This window comes from Bubalus kerabau, chromosome 18 (assembly GCF_029407905.1).
Source record: "Bubalus kerabau isolate K-KA32 ecotype Philippines breed swamp buffalo chromosome 18, PCC_UOA_SB_1v2, whole genome shotgun sequence".
In the NCBI taxonomy this organism is placed as follows: Eukaryota; Metazoa; Chordata; class Mammalia; order Artiodactyla; family Bovidae; genus Bubalus; species Bubalus kerabau.
Window position 1 is genome coordinate 60,712,337 of NC_073641.1, and position 17,233 is coordinate 60,729,569.

At 50.2% G+C, this 17,233-nt stretch overlaps 1 protein-coding gene across 4 annotated transcripts in view; it reads right to left on the reverse strand.

Moving 5' to 3' along the window:
- The window catches only part of TRIO (trio Rho guanine nucleotide exchange factor), a 363,130-nt gene that overhangs the window by 135,629 nt on the left and 210,268 nt on the right, over nucleotides 1-17,233 (reverse strand). For all 4 annotated transcript variants that reach the window (XM_055555138.1, XM_055555137.1, XM_055555139.1 and 1 more), the window contains 7 exons: nucleotides 15,334-15,503; nucleotides 13,146-13,320; nucleotides 7,075-7,270; nucleotides 5,740-5,906; nucleotides 3,739-3,858; nucleotides 2,533-2,724; nucleotides 1,980-2,129 (listed from right to left, as the gene is read on the reverse strand). In XM_055555138.1, coding sequence (XP_055411113.1) covers nucleotides 1,980-2,129; nucleotides 2,533-2,724; nucleotides 3,739-3,858; nucleotides 5,740-5,906; nucleotides 7,075-7,270; nucleotides 13,146-13,320; nucleotides 15,334-15,503 — 1,170 coding nt within the window. The remainder of the gene's footprint in view (nucleotides 1-1,979; nucleotides 2,130-2,532; nucleotides 2,725-3,738; nucleotides 3,859-5,739; nucleotides 5,907-7,074; nucleotides 7,271-13,145; nucleotides 13,321-15,333; nucleotides 15,504-17,233) is intronic.

The following is a 17,233-nucleotide window of genomic DNA, read 5'->3' on the forward strand; positions in this document are numbered from 1 at the left end:
ATACCAATCAAATCAATGCGTGGGCCTTTTCTGGATTTTAATTAAGACCAGGTATAGAAACAAATTCATGGGACAACTGGAGAAATTTTAACACTGCTGGATTTTACATAAAATAAGTTGTTATTACTTTTTCAGATCTGATAATGGTATTGTGGTTACAGAATAGTTTCAGAGGGATTCCCTAGGGGCTCAGATGTAAAGAATCTGCCGGCAATGCAGGAGACCTGGGTTCAATCCCTGGGTCAGGAAGATCCCCTGGAGGAGGAAATGGCCACCCAGTCCAGTATTCTTGCCTGGAGAATCCCATGGACAGAGAAGCCTGGCGGACTACAGTCCATGGGGTCACAAAAGAGCCGGACACGACTGAGTGACTAACACTTTCATACCTTCAATGGTTTTAGAAAGGAAGAATTTAAATGCTTAGAGACACACAGAAGTACTTATAAATAAACTGGCATAATACCTAGAATTTAAAATTACCCAGGAAAGATGGGCATATGCCCACATGTTGGTAATTACTGAATCTGGGTGAGTACACATGGGTTCATTATCCATTCTCTCAATTTTTGTACACATTTTTAAACTTCTACAATAAAATGTTTAAAAATGTCCAGCACGTCAAAGACATAATCCTAGATCAAAGAAAGACTCTAACCCAGTCTGTGTTGATTTTTGTTTGTAAACTTAAACAGCAGCAACAAGCAGGGTGGGGGCTTTCAGGTTCTATTTGAACAGTTGTAACTGAAGATCCCAGGAAGCTCCGTTTTCCCACCTTGATTTGCTTAAAAGAAAACCTCTGTGGGAGAAGCTCGTAACAGGTCAGATACTAGGTTTAAGAGTTTTCCAAGAGTTACAATTTGTTCTCTCAGACCAAACAATAACTCTAATAACTCTGTCAGCTCAGAGGATCACCTTCAAAATGAAACAGAAACAGAAATGATTAAATGTGACCGGATATGGTGTCGGCAAGGTCAGGATGCTGGAGCCACGAGGAAAACTAAACTCCTTCAAGCAACAATGGCCAGTAAACACCAAACCTATTTTCAACACGTCTGAGTGGCCACCAGCAGAACCCAGGAGGTCGTTTTCACAAGTGGAAGAACGCAAGGTGGAAAACTGTTCAAAGTTAATGTAGCTAAACCTTTCAACCCCTTTTTAAAATTAACTGTTGTGAAGTACACCAGTGACTCATGTGTGACTATAACAAGGCAGCCTTGAAAAGTGACTTATTTAAACCTTCTCAGAGTTAAGACTTCCAGCTGGGCCTGAATGGGATTAAATTTCTCTTGCAGGAAACATTTCCTGAATAAGTATTAGTAACTAGTCCTGTGACCCCCAGGTGTTCCTGCGCTGTGCCCACTCTACACTGGGCTCACACATGTTCCGAGATGGTCTTTGTTCTTAAAAAGGCTGAATTTCCAAAGGAAGATTATTTTGAGCTCTAAGTGCTTTTGTTTCAGCACATCAATTTCTGCTTGTCAGTTCAGAATCACTTGGTATTGGGACTGCTACCCATTCTTTATACACACAGATTTCTGTCTAGCTCTTTCCCTGTGAAAAGTAGGAGAGCGTAAATCACAACTGAAAAAAGACTTCAAGATCTCTGATCAGTTAACCTGTTGCTGATGCAAAAGTGAAAGGTGATAGTCACTCAGTCATGTCTGACTCTTTGTGACCCCATGGACTGTAGCCTGCCAGGTTCCTCTGTCCATGGGATTCTCCAGGCAAGAATACTGGTGTGGGTAGCCATTCCCTTCTCCAGGGGATCTTCCTGACCCAGGGATCGAACCCAAGTCTCCTACATCGCAGGCAGATTTTTTACCATCTGAGCCACCAGGGTAGCAGGGTCACCCCATCACTCCCTACACTGGGGGCATGTGGGGACGAAGGCTTCCAGACACTCCCCAGGTTCAGGTGGACCTTCCTGGGCCTACGAACCCCGTGAGCGAGGGACCAGCCCCCGAAGGCCGGCTCCATACCTTCAGGAACGCTTCTTTCTGTTCGAGATGCTTGCTGATCATGGGGGTGACATGGTCCGTCTCGGAGTTGGGGCCCAGCTTGTCGGCCCCTCCGCACCAGTCCTCTTCCCTTTTGTACTCCTGCTCCAGGCTCTCCAGGACGCTGCAGACCTGCGGTGGGACAGGGGCTGGGTTTAGTGGGGCCTCCCAGCAGGGGACAAGAGGGGTGACCAGTCCTGGCCTGAGCACCAAGGCCATCGCTGGACATGGCGATGCACGCGGGCTTTTCAGAACAAGGACAGACGAAAGGGGACTTTCCTGTCTCAATCTGCCCTGCTTCAGGATGTATATTTAAATGAGAGGGAAAAGGATGTCTCTTCTCAGATCCTTTCCAACCTGTTATTCCTTGATACCTAAGGAATAATAATCCTAATAAGCAAGAATAATCCGAAATCTATGGAGCTGCTCTTCTCTGCTACGCTGGGACTTGACTGGTCCGGGAATGCCTGGCCAGGCAGGGACTGAGTCACCCGAGGGAGCCGGGCCCGGGGGACGCGTGGGCAGGGGCCCCCACCTGCTCCGAGGTCTTGTAGAAGGCCACGGACGCGTTCACCAGCTTCAGCCGGTCTTCCATCTTGAGCATGAGCTGCTGCCAGTGAGAGGCAACCTTCTCAGCGCAGTCCCGGATCATGTCCATGTCGTAGTGATTGGCCTGCAGCATGGCCTCGGCCTTCTGCTGGACCTGCAGGGCGCTCTGGTGTGTCTTCTAAAGGGGAGGGGAGAGGAGGCTCTCAGTCGGGGGGTTGGGGGGGGGGGTCACGCCACACACTCACGGGGAAGGCTGCGGCTTCTTCAGGTCTGCTTGCTTTCATGGAAACAACTCCAGTTAACACGACTTCATTAGGACACTTGGAAAAACACGGGCGGCAGGTTAGCGAAAGGAAGTCCTTATGCCGACCCACAACTGTTTGTGTTTGCCCAATGAAGGATGAAATAAATGCCTTAGGAATTTTCCAGCATGGGTCTTGGCTGTGGGGTTTTCAACTTTTCAGAAACAGCAGGAAAAACCCTTAGTGGCCAATATTCTAAAAAAAAAAAAAAAAAAAAAGCTGCTGAAATGTTCCGAGTGTATTGCGCCTATTGATCCTTCTCATAAGAGCAGCCAGAGGCAAATGAACGAGTGGAGAAAAAGGTGGCCTAAGTGAACACTCTTTATTTCACTTGGACCTTATACTTTGGACAAGTCAGGTTTTCAAGAACTATTGATTTAAAAAAAAAAAAAAAAAAAGAGAGAGACACAGTTAAAAAAAAGCCAAGAATGAACCAGCTATGCTCTCTGGAGGTCCGTGCCAGACAATGGATCTATGAAAATCCATTGGGTCTATGAAAATAACCCACCCCCAGTGCACTCCCTGCTCTGTCAAGACTGGTTACACAGCAGTGGGCTGTGCCTCTGAGACCAGCAAAATGAACGGAACCTCAGCGAAGACCCCAGCTTGGGCGCCCTGGTGCCAAGGTGTTCCTGCCAGGGGCCTGCCAGACACGGGACAGCAGGGGGTTGGTAAGAGGCACCCTTCAGCCTCCAGGACCCTTGTGGTGAGGTCGCCCTGGGGGCATGGGCACATCCAGCACTTGCTGGACTACCTGCTCCTGTGATACGCTAATTGCAGGTTTGCAGGTGCGGCCGTCTTGGGGCCCAGGGTCGGGGCCACGGGAGGGGGCCTAGCGGGCTAGCCCTGAAGCCAGAAGGGCCAGGCTCCGAGGGCTCCAGGGTCCCTACCTCGATGGCATGCTGGAACTGCTCGTGCTCCCTCTGCAGCTGCTCCGCCTCCTGCAACGAGCTGGCCGCGATGAGCCCGGCGTTCAGCATGGACTCTCCATTGCGGATCCAGCCCAGCACCTGGAACACAACACGGGGGACTCCCAGCAGCGGCCCCTCCCGCGGCGTCCGGGCACGGTGCAGCGGTGACGCGGCCTGAGGGCTGGGCGGTCAAGCGGCTCCTGTTGGCCACGGAGCACTGACTTCCTTGTGACCCTACTGACAACTGCCTGCTTCCCTTCCGTGCGATCTGAGTGTTAAGTGCTGCATTTTGAAATTAATTCTGGGGCCTCCCTGGTGGCTCAGGGGTAAAGAATCTGCCTACCAGTGTAGGAGACACACAGGTTCCTTCCCTGGTCCTGGAAGATCCCACAAGCCTTGGAGCAACTAAGCCCGTGGACTGCAATGATTAAGCCTGTGCTCAAGAGCCCGGGGGCCGCAACTGCTGAGGCCAGCGTGTCCGACAGCCTGTGCTCCACGAGACAAGCCACTGCAATGAGAAGCCTGCACACCGCAGCTAGAGAGTAGCCTCCACTCGCCACAACTCGAGAAAAGCCCAGGCAGCAAAGAAGAACTGGGCACAACCAAAAATAAAAAAGTAAAATTTTACACACACACACACACATATATATAAAACCTTAACTTTAAAAAATAAAAGTAAAATTGATTCTGTCATGTTTAGTTTCAAGTGAGAACTGAAAAAGGTTGAGCATCCAGAGGAGTGATCATTAGTCCATGGGTCAAAACAGATTGAGAATCACATGGTAGAAAACCTACTACTGCAAAGAACTTCCTGATAATAAAAAATACATGTATCTTTCACTCCTTTAGGGCATGAGGAACGTGCAGAATAACCAAACTGCTTGAGAAGCTCCTTGATCTCACTAACGTATCCTCCACATTAGCGTCAGTGCTGAAACAGCACAGGAACCAAAGGATGAACTCTGCTGTCCACTGAAAATCAGGACCACACCACCAGTCTCCATCACGGAACCAGAAGTCAGTTCTGACTGTGGAAGCCACGGGGAGTGTGGAAGGTCAATCAGGACAGTCACTTATGGCAGAAATTGTTGGTTACCTACCCAATACCTACTTTCCTCATCACTTTTATTCAGAAAAATCCCAACTTGGGGAAAAGAGCTTGAGATAAAGCCACTTCTCAGCTACGATGACAGCTTGCTACAGGTATGATGTAATTTCAGCCACTGAGATCAAAGCAGGAGCTTTTGGGAGCATTTGGGGAACATGTTTCTTTAGTGATCCAGGTGCTGCTTCTTTCTTGTTTATGCTTTTCCCTTCCTGATGCCTGGAATGTGGAAGTGATGGCTGGGGCTACAATGGCCATTTGGCAACCACTAAGTCCCCTCTGATCAAACTTAACCTGTGTTTTTCTGTGCATCTACCAGAATCCCAGGAATCCATACTTCCATGGCTTCCCTGGCTCATGAGGTAAAGTGTCACGGACATGCTTAATACACACAGGCATGGAATCCCACAGGCACTGAGCTGAAACCAATCTGTTCCAGATGTTCATTTTTATTTTGCCATGCTATCTGGGAGGTGGCAGTATAGAGTTCTGACAAAACAAGACGACCCCAGCCGTACACAGCCTGTGGTTTGGGGCAGACTGATGATAGCTTATTTGGGGAGGGGAAAAAAAAATCATATATTTATTCAGCCCAGGAAGCACCACGTTCAGAGTTTCAGGCAAGAGATTGCCAATGACAAAACAAGCGAAGTAGACGCGACTCGTAAGTGGTCGGCTGCCGGGCGGCGAAGGCTTTTCTACTAGAGCAGTAAGCGCATGGCTGCCCGGGCACTGGCTGTTTCCGCTAGCTGCAGCTGCGTCAGGGGCTGTGCTCTACCCTTACATCAGGAGGGCTGTGATGCAGGGCCAACCTTTCCTAGTGCTCGCACATGGGTCCCCGTGGGTCTGGCTCGGACCTCCGGCCGCTCGTTTACCTGCTTGACTTCGGCCTGCAGGTGGCGCAGCTGCACGCACTGCTCCAGGTGCTTCCGGTGCTGCTCAGCCGCGAGATCCAGTTCCTGCTGCTTCTCGTGCAGAAACTCCAGCAAGTCCTGGACCCTCGTGGCCATGTCCACATCTCTGTCGCAAAGCAGCTCCACGCCTGTGGACGTTGAAGGGACACCCTGAGTTCAACCAGCGCTTCAACCTGTTCTTAATGGGTGCACGATGCACACGCTGCATCTGGAACCTGACCTACCTACCCGGCAGGGGCCAAGCCGTGACTGGGAAGGCTGAAGCCAGCAGAGGGGGTTTACGTGCACCTCCGAGCACATGAGTGTGTCTCAAAGGATGAGTGTGATGGGGTCCAAAGCCAAATTTAAGGAACAGCTAATCAAACCAATGCGGGAGATCTGGGTTGGAAAGATTCCCAGGAGGAGGGCATGGCAACCCACTCCAGTATTCTTGCCTGGAGAACCCCACGGACAGAGGAGCCTGGTGGGCTACAGTCCATGGGGTTGCAGAGCTGGACACAACTCAGTGACTAAGCACAATCAAACCAAACTCATTACCTATCTATCTGCTTTTCCTCCTATACTGATATCTGATCAAAGTGAGAAGTCCTTTATAAACGACCGAACTTTGGCTTATTTTTGTTATCCACCGCATACCCGTTCAACTCTTGAGAAAGCACGGAATCTGACTTGGGTAACAGGAGTAACGCAGTATGCAGTTGCTGCTAAATTTCTAACACAACAGTCCCCTCCACGGTTTTGAGCCTACAGTGACATCTGCTGGTAAAATGTAAACTAAGAAAAAGAACAAAGGACATGAAAGTATTTTCTTGGGGTTTACTTTTCATTCATGGAGATACAACAATAAATCATTTGTAAAACGAAACTTCATGCCGCTTGAAAGAACATGAAAGAATATTAGGGGGAAGTACACTAGTCATAATGTTAAATGTGACCATATCATGTGGGTGAGGGCTTCTCTGGTGGCTCAGATGGTAAAGAAACTGCCTGCAATGTAGGAGACTGGGGTTCAGTCCCTGGGTTGGGAAGATCCCCTAGAGAAGGGAAAGGCTACCCACTCCAGTATTCTTGCCGGGAGAATCCCCATGGACAGAAGCAGCCTGGAGGGCTACAGTCCATAAGGTCGCAAAGAGTCGGACACGACTGAATGACTAACATCACTTTTACGTGGGTGAAAGCAAGCACACGTCTCCATTCAGAGAGCAGGTGTAACACCTGAATCCCAGGGCGAGCGGCCCGCAGAGCTGTCGGCCTGAGAGGAGCCCCGGCGGACGCGGGGCGCGCCGTGCTGCTCACCGGAGGCCTGCACCTCGTTGACGTACTGCAGCAGGTCCTGCCCTTGGTGGATGACGTCGAAGGTCAGGTTGTTCATGGTCAGGGCCTTGTCCGCGTGGTGCTGCAGGCGCTGCTCCGCGATCGTGAGGTCCTCCGTGTCGAAGTCATTCATTTGCTGAGAAAGCTCATCGTTCCAAGACTCCAGGTCTGAGATGATCTGACAAGGGAAATTATCTGCTTAGGACCAAGACGTGAAGGATGAAAGCCGGCTGTGACACCTCAGGGCCGAGTCAGGGAGGAAGAGATGGATGCGACTGCGTCAGCAGGACACAGAAGCCAGGGGACGGGGCTCCTACTGGCCAAAGACAGGACAGTTAGACCCTTAAAAATGACCACAACTGAATCAAATTAACTGACTATAAAAAAGCCCATTAATTCCCAGTGACGTTAGAAGAGAAGAGCTGAAACCCAAAAAGTTAATGAAAAGCTCTTTGGTTCTGATTAAAAGGAATCAAGCTTTATCCTCAAAATTGGTTCTTAAAGGAGAAAACTAATTATTCAAGCACAAAATGATGAAGCAAAGTTCCTCTTTATGGTTAAATCTAGCTATTAAGTGTAGAAATAATAAAATTAGAAAACTTCTTTCTAACAAAAAACCCTAGTAAAACACCTATTCAGGTCAAGGTCATCAGCACCTAATGGACTATCAGAGAGAGGCTGATGGGGCACCTCCTGGGATTGCAGACTACCCGCAGCATCCCTGAAGAAGGGGGATCAGACAGGACACAAGCCGCCTTGTGGAAGAGCCAAGGGGGGTCAGCTGTGGAGCCTTGGGAACCAAAAGGAACCCGAATCTGATCGGGTCTTTCCATCTACCTTCTTTGGAGAAGGAAATGGAAACCCACTCTAGTATTCTTGTCCAGGAAATCCCATGGGCAGAGGAACCTGGTGGGCTACACAGGTCATGGGGTTGCAAGAGTCGGACACGAGCTCCGTGACTAAACTACCACCACCATCCACCTTGTAAGGTTACAGACAATGCCAAGGCAAGAAACACAGTTAAACAGCCTAGTAGAAATCAAGTAAAAAAGGCAAAATGTGGGACTTGGTTCTTTTGATACTTGTTACTTCAATGAGTCATCACACAGAAAAAAAGAGAAGGGCAGAGAGAGACACTTCCAGATGAAAACATTAACCGCAAATGCAGGAGCAGACCCCACGTGCCTCCTCTCTGCAGCACTTGTAGAAAGCTGAACAGAGGCTGAGTGTTAGCAGGTAACAAAGAAACACTCTTAAACCGGCACGGGGCTTGGGATGTGGTTATGTAAGAAAACGGCCTACTTTTCAGAGGTACTTACAAAGTCTTTAGGAGTGAAACGCTACCGGCTGGTAGAGTTTTCCTCTAAAACATCACAGCACAGCAATATCTCAAGGAGGATACTTGGTAAGATGGGCAAATTCATCGAATTCAGAGGACAGGCACTTGGAAAGTCGCTGTACTATTTTTGCTACTTTTATGCAGGTCTGAAAACTTACGTGATATACTTTTTAAAAATAATGACCAAAATTATAAAATCCAGAAAAGAGGAAAAACTTTCTTGTGAACAAATATTATCTCTACATCTCCCATGGATCCTAATTTCTTTTATCCGTAGGAGCGGTAGTGAAATTAATTTGAGAATGTGAGAGTTTACACAGAATTCAGCTGTGAGATGGGAAAGAATAAAAATCTTAAGGCTTCTCCAAATTCCTATTGCCCAAATCTTCCTGATTTCTTCTTTTATTATGGGGTCTGCATAATATATGTGTATGTTACATTAATATATTCATTTATAAGTTAATTCATTTATTATTATATCCACTTGCAAATTAATAATTTTAAACAATGCCAAGTTAGACATAAACAGAGAAGTCACAAGGAAAATACTTTTTAAAAGAAGAAAATTACCATAACTTTAACCTTGATCTCTATTCTAAGGGAAATTTTCTTTCTTAATGTTTGTTTGCTTTCTGACCCTGAGGGAGAAGAATTAGGTGTGGTGATGAGTTACAGACTCAGCCACAGTGCCTCATGCAGACAACGTCAGGCTCAGAAAACACTCAAAAAATGGACAATAAACAAAGATCAATGTGCTAAAAGCAGCAGGATTCAAAAACACTCACTGAGCACAAGGAAACCCTGGCGACGGCCAGGATCAAGGAGCATCGGGAAAAAAAATCCTGTCTCCACGTTTGGCATTACGGCTTGTTAATCATCATGCAAGTCAAGAAAATAAACCTGTGGCAAACACAAAGCTCAAGAAAGTGCAAGGCTTTTTTGAACTGGATTCTTTGAAGAAATAACTCAGATACCATTTTTTTTTTTTAAATGTATCCCTGAATTTTTAGACAGTCCTTTTCCTTCTAAATGTACAGAGAGCTATAGCTGTTTTCTGTGACTGTCATAGGATACTAGCATAAGGCTGTTCTTTTCATATCAACAGAGCAGATTTTATTCGGGCTATCTGAAGACTGAAATCCCAATATTTTAAGCTATAGGAAACACTGCTTCACTTTTGAGAGATGGAAAGGTTATTTCAATTCAAATACAAGTGATACAGGGGATTTTTAAACACTGACCAGGTACCATGATTTTTAAACACTGACCAGGTACCATGAATTTTTTCCATGAGATTGTGCCATGCCTGCTATGGGCAGTCAGACGGCACATTCTGCCAGACAAGAGAGGAAATCTCAGCAAAGCCTAACGTGCTCAGGTTTTCACATTTTCAGGATTACTCTAGAGAAACAGAAGGCTCTCAGGCTATGACATTTTAAAAGCTTTTAGACTTTCTTTTAGCTGGTCTGTGACTGAACTGTAGGCTTAATTTCTCAGCTTAGGAAAACACTTATCCCTGGCTGAGCATGCTGGCTTTGTTCGAGGCCATGCAGAACTCTGTGGCTATCGTAGGGGGGGAAATGCATGCTTTTGGTTCCTGATCTATATTTTAGGTTTTTGGTTCCTGATCCACTACGAACAAAATTAGTGGAGGTGATGGAATTCCAGCTGAGCTATTTCAAATCCTGAAAGATGATGCTGTGAAAGTGCTGCACTCAATATGCCAGCAAATTTGGAAAACTCAGCACTCGCCACAGGACCAGAAAAGGTCAGTTTTCATTCCAATCCCAAAGAAGAGCAATGCCAAAAAAAGTTCAAACTATCATATAGTTGCACTCATCTCACATGCTAGCAAAATAATGCTCAAAATCCTCCAAGCTAGGCTTCAACAGTTCATGAACCAAGAAATTCCAGATATACAAGCTGGATTTAGAAAAGGCAGAGGAACCACAGATCAAATTGCCAACGTCCACTGGTTCATAGAAAAACCAAGAGAATTCCAGAAAAATATCTACTTCTGCTTCACTGACTATGCTAAACCCTTTGACTGTGTGGATCACAACAAACTGTGGAAAATTCTTCAAGAGATGGAAATACCAGACCACCTGACCTGCCTCCTGAGAAATCTGTATGCAGGTCAAGAAGCAACAGTTAAAACTGGACATGGAACAACGGACTGGTTCCAAATTGGGAAAGGAGTACGTCAAGGCTGTATAGTGCCACCCTGCTTATTTAACTTATATGCAGAGTACATCATGCAAAATGTTGGGCTGGATGAAGCAAGCACAAGCTGGAATTAAGATTGCAGGGGAAAATATCAATAACCTCAGATATGCAGATTATACCACCCTTAGGGCAGAAAGCGAAGAGGAACTAAAGAGCCTCTTGATGAAGGTGAAAGAGGAGAGTGAAAATGCTGGCTTAACACTCAACATTCAAAAAATTAAGATCATGGCACCCAGTCCCATCACTTCATGGCAAACAGATGTGGAAACAATGGAAACAGTGACAGACTTTATTTTCTTGGGTTCCAAAATCACTGCAGATGGTGACTGCAGCCATGAAATTAAAAGACACTTGCTCCTTAGAAGAAGACAAACCTAGACAGCATATTAAAAAGCAGAGAAATTATTTTGCCAACAAAGGCCCGTATAGTTAAAGCTATGGTTTTTCCAGCTGTCATGTATGGATATGAGAATTGGACCATAGAAGGCTGAGCGCTGAAGAATTGATGCTTTTGAACTGTGGTGTTGGAGAAGACTCTTGAGAGTCCCTTGGACTGCAAGGAGATCAAATCAGTCATTATTAAAGGAAATCAATTCTGAATATTCAGTGGAAAGACTGATCCTGAAGCTCCAGTACTTTGGCCACCTGATGCTAAGAGTTGACTCATTAGATAAGACCCTGAGGCTGGGAAAGACTGAAGGCAGGAGGAGAAGGGGGCAACAGAGGACGAGCTGGTTGGACGGCATCACTGACTCAATGGACATGAGTCTGAGCAAGCTCCAGGAGATGGTGAAGGACAGGGAAATCTGGCCATGTGAAGTCCATGGGGTTGCAAAGAATCGGACATGACTGAGCGACTAAACAACTACATTTTAAAACAGGAGTTTCATGAAAGAAGAAACACAATCAAAATAAAATTCTCCCTTTTGCAGCAGCATTAATACAAACAAAGCCAACTTTTTCTTGTTTTTCAAATACCAAAATGTCCTGGAAGGAATACTTCAAATAGTGCTTCTGATTGCTTCTTTGAATTCCCTGATTGAAACTATTTAATAAGCAGCTATGTTTATAGGAGTAATTTCTATGAAATGGAGGTGAGAGAGGAGGGCAGCTACGCAGGCTCTTCTGTTCATGCAGCATTGCTCCCTGACCCCGAGACCCCCCAGTGCTGCTCCCTGACCCTGAGACGCCCCCCAAGGCTGCTCCCTGACCCAGAGACCCCCAGTGCTGCACCCTGACCATGGCCATGGCTGGACACGATGAGCTGAGACCAGTGTGTCTTTTCTCTCCGTGGCTCCATGTGGATGGGAAAGTCAAGACCAAAGCCCTTGAGCAGGCTTGACCAGGCAACATGGGCAGAGTTTAACTCCTTGTTATCACCGGTTAACAGTTAAGAAGGCCTTTCTTTAATGTAATAAGAAGGCTGACAGAAGTTTAGACAAGCAGCCAAGAAAGGCCCCATGAGAGGCCCACATACCAAACCGCCACTTGGGGCTGGGCTGAGGGACCCAGGACCACTTCAGGACGAGGGTCTGCTCAGCTGAGGGAGCTCTGCACCCGTCTTCTGCAGTATGCGGGGTCCGGACCCCCCTGCCCTCACAGCTCTGTCCTAAACGTAGGTCAAGTGACAAGAGAGCCCGCTCTGCAGACTCTGGCCGGCGGGCATGGGCGACCTGGGATGCCGGTAGGTACCTGAATATGCAGCAGGTAGGCCCCTGCCAGCAGCTCATAAAGCCCTCAGGCTCCAGAAAGCCAGCCTCACCAGGGAGTTCTGGTTCCTTTCATCCTGTTTCACACACTTTCAGCGCCATCCAGCGATAATGACTTCTGCTTGAACTTCCTCAAGTTCAAAAACATCAAGTCTTGCCTGGCAGAAAATCAAGAAACAGCCTCTTCCTGATGAAGAAAAGAAACCTGTCCTTCTTTCTCCTAGTCACGTATAAGGTGCAATAGTCGATTTTAGATAAGAATTACAGACAACCTGAGAACATTTCTGTGGGGGAAAAAAAGGTGGGGTGGGGCGGGGGTGGGTAGGCTGTTTCCTGGGACATAAAACACCATTACCGCAGGCGCAGGGAGCACTCAGTCTCGGAGGGAGAGGAAGAGGACAGGGTGGGAAGGACCATCGCTGCCCTGAGCCTCTGCCTCCAGGACGAGGGGACAGCTGTGCGGGGGCCCGGTCCAGGGTGACCAGCCGAGGGCACAAGTAGCCCTCTCTGCAGAAGCCCTGCCTGGGCGCCACCCTCACAGCTCGCTCGCTTTGCTCTCTTTCTGTGTGGTGTCTGCCTGCTGCCCATCTGCCTCCCCCAGGGCTGAGCCCCCGATTCGGGGGCCGAGCTGGGGTGGGGGCCACTCTGTCCCTCCTCATCCTCCTCCTGGTGCAGAGGGAAAGGGGGACAGTGGGCGAGGGTGGGGCCTGGACGGAGTGGGCAGTGGGCGAGGGCGTGGCTCAGAGGGGGGCGGGGCTGGACGAGGGCAAGACACTCACATCGATGGCGTCCCGCTCGAAGATGCGAAGCTGCAGGAAGAGCTCCAGCTTGATCTTGCGCTCCTGGAAGAGCTCCTCCATCTGCGCCTGGGCCTCATCCAGCTGCTGCAGCACCGTTTCGATGTGGCTGATGGAGCTGTTGTGCGGCGTCTTGTTGCTGGAGATGGCTGAGTCCCTGCGAGGAGGCGGGGGTGCAAACAGGAATTGGAAGGGAAGCCCCTGTCGGTGCTGGGGGGCTGGGCCGGGGGAAGGAGCTGGCAGGAAGCGGGGCTGCAGCTCTCAGAAAAGAAGCCGCCCCTCCAGCCCAACCACCCCGGGCTTCCCCAGGGCCCAGGACACGCTGAGGAACACCTCCCGCTCCTCCTCACAGCCCATCTCAGAAGCAGGTGGCCAGCCACCACACAAATCATCCCAGGGAGCTTCAGCTTCAGCCCCCTTCCTCATTAAGTGGAGAAGAAAGAATTCCTATTTGCTACAGAGGACAAGATGGCTGGATGGCGTCCCCGACTCAATGGACATGAATTTGAGCAAATGCCAGGAGATGGTGAAGGACAAGGAGGCCTGGCGTGCTGCAGTCCATGGGGTGGCAAAGAGTCGGACACAACTGAGCGACTGACCAATAACAATTTACTACAAAGAGAAGCGCCAGGTCGGCTGTGAGTGTTTCTGTGTGAAGCAGCTCACTGAGCCTTTATCACGGAAGGACTGCCTGACTCTCAGCAAAGCCAGCATCGCGGGAAGATGTCAGTGACTATTAGATAAGCTGACCCTGAGTGATACAGCAGGGGGTCCACGTAAAGGTGGCCCAACCCCAGCCTGCCTCCTGTCTTCCCCACACAAGCAGCACCTGAGTGTCACCAGAGGCCGGGCCTGCCTGAGCCTGGACTTGCAGGGGAGGGACGCCTACCACACTCTGGAAAACGAGCATGCTCTGGGCCCCAAGGACGCAGTCCTGGGAGGTTTAAATTCATCTGGTTTGTAAAGAAATTTCAGTCAGTAATAGGTTGATATTAAAAGGAAATATTAATAAGATCTGAATTCTGAGAAAGTTTATCGTGTGTGTTGGTTGCTCAGTCGTGTCCGACTCTTTGAGACCCCATGGACTGTAGCCCGCCAGACTCCTCTATTCATGGGATTCTCCAGGCAAGGATACTGGAGTGGGTTGCCATTTCCTCCTCTAGAGGATCTTCCCAACCCAGGGATCAAACCCAGGTCTCTTGCATTGCAGACAGATTCTTACTGTCTGAGACACCAGGGAAATTTATTAGTCAATGCCATAAAGAGAATAATCGTAAAAAGAGCGAAAGAAAACCGAAGGAGGAAAAAAAAAGAAAGGAGAGACATGTTAAGTCTCCTCTGCATGGATGTTATTCATTTTCTACCTAGTTGGACAGAGTTATAGTAAATGGTTCAAAAAAGCAGAGGGGGTAAGAGTGCCCCACAGACCTCAGAGCACTGGGGAGCTGGGACAGGTTTCTGACACGGGGGTGGAGGGTAGAGACAGAGGGGCTAGGACGGGGGAACTGGGACCAGGGGGGTGGGTAGAGGCAGGGGACTGGGACAGGGGCAGGGATAGAAGACAGGGACGAGGGGTAGGGACAGGGGGCTGGGGCAGGGGGCAGGGATGGGAAACAGGGATGGTGGGCTGGGACAGGGGTGTAGGGACAGAGGGGCTGGGGCAGGGGGCTGGGATGGGCGCAGGGATGGGGGTGTAGGGACAGAGGGGCTGGGGCAGGGGGCTGGGATGGGTGCAGGGATGGGGGCAGGGACGGGGGGCTGGGATGGGGGTGTAGGGACAGAGGGGCTGGGGCAGGGGGCTGGGATGGGCGCAGGGACGGGGGGCTGGGACGGGGGTGTAGGGACAGAGGGGCTGGGGCAGGGGGCTGGGATGGGTGCAGGGATGGGGGCAGGGATGGGGGGCTGAGATGGGGGCAGGGATTGGATACAGGGATGAGGGGTAGGGACAGGGGCTGGGGCAGGGGGCTGGGATGAGGGCAGGGACGGGGGGATAGGGACAGGGGCCTGGGGTAGGGGGCTGGGATGGGGGCAGGGACGGGGGTGTAGGGACAGAGGGGCTGGGGCAGGGGGCTGGGGCGGGGGGCTGGGACGGGGGTGTAGGGACAGAGGGGCTGGGGCAGGGGGCTGGGATGGGCGCAGGGATGGGTGGACAGGGACGGGGCCAGCCCACCTCAGCTGCTGGATCAGGTCCTCGCCTTCCTTGATGACATTCACAGTCACCTGCAGGGTGGTCTGCTGCTGCTGGCCGAAGCGCTTGCTGAGGTCCTGCACGGCCTCCACGGACTCGGCGTACACGTCGTCCAGCAGCTCCTTCTGCAGCTCCTCCAGCCATGTCCACAGCTGCGGGGACAGCGCCATGAGGGGCCCTGTCCTGCGGCCCGGGGGAGGGGACCGGGGGCAGCTGCTCCCAGGGAGCCGGAAGGGAGGCGGGTGGCGGGGGAGGCACCCAACATGGCCGGCCAGCGGAACACAGAGCAGGACGTGAGGTGAAAAAACAAATAGGCAGCGAGCCCAGGGTGGGGGGGGGGGGGGGGGGGGAGGTGGGGGAGGACTGTCACAAAGGGGAGAAAGGAAGGGCGGGGGGTGGGCAGCGACTCTGCCGGTCCCCTCCCGACAGAACCACGTGCAAGAGGAAATGCAAAAGACCCACCGATGGCAGAACCTCTGCTAAATGGAACCGGCATCCTTCCACGTGCCTTCTGACTCTTATTTAGCACACAGATGGCTTTACTTTTAGCCAGAGCATTACAAATAGCATTACTGCTATTAAGCTGCAGTTCAGACAGGGGGGCTCTACATCCCTCAGAAAAGAAGGAAGCGCCCAGCGTGGTGCAATCAACCCATCTCACACCTGGCAGGAGATTCGGACGCGACTGTGCCAGGTTCCCGCTCCCAGCCCAGGCCACGGCCAACCTGGCCACAGCTCACGAGAGGCGTGCAGGCTGCAAACGCGTGGTCACCGTCATGGCCAGGACCACCAACAAGGTGTCCATGGACCCAGGCGGGTAAAGATAACTCGGGATAAGAGTAGCTCCCAGACTGGCGGGGACACAGTATCTTGCCCGCTCCCAGGAAGCCTACTGCCTCCTCCAAATCCCTGGTCAGTGAGCAGCAAGGACAATTAATTAAACGGAGCGGGCCCTGGTGGCTTGGAAGTGGTTTGTGTGTGCAGAGAAAATGCTCCCTGCTTCCCCGGGGATGGAACAGTCGCCTCCGGCGTCTTGTGCTAAGTCGCTTCAGTCGTGTCCGACTCTTTGCCCCTTAGGACTGTAGCCCACCAGGCTCCTCTGTCCATGGGGTTCTCCAGGCAAGAACACTGGAGAGGGTTGCTGTGCCCTCCTTCAGGGGATCTTCCTGACCCAGGGAGGGATCGAACCTGAGTCTCTTATGTCTCCTGAACTGGCAGGCGGGTTTTATACCACTAGCACCGCCTGGGTGGCTAGAGGTAGGTGTCTTATGAGTCCCTTACAGATGGCTGCCTGGGCAGCGGGGAGAGGCTTGCCTCTACCCTGCCCTGCCACGCAGGCCTCTTGGCAGAGAGAGCACCACAGCTTTACTGAGGCCTCACTGACACACAAGAAACCGCAGAAGTTTAAAATACAGAAGTTTGCTACATACGAATGAGTTCTGCTCTGAGAGCATGTTCGTACGTCCAATTTGTTTCTAAGTCCAACAAAGTTAGCCTAGGTACCGAACTAACACAACCAGCTACACAGCCCTGTACTGTAAAAGGTTTGTAATACTTTTCACACAAATAATTAAAAAGGAGCACATTTTTAATCTTGAAGTTCAGTACTATGGAAGGTATGGTTCAACAGCTGGTACATGGGCTGGCATCGAGTGAACAGGCAAGAAGAGTCACTGACCAGGGGAGGGAGAGGAGGTGGGAGATGGTAGAGCTGAAGGATCGTCAGCAATGGGAGACGGAGGACCCGCTGCAACGTCACTCACACCTCATGCTGATGGAACGCACACACGCATCTTTGAAAGTTCCAAACTTGGAGGTTCGCGTGTAGGGGACTTAGTATATACAGGTTCGCACGTAGGGCACTTACTCTATACGGTTTGAT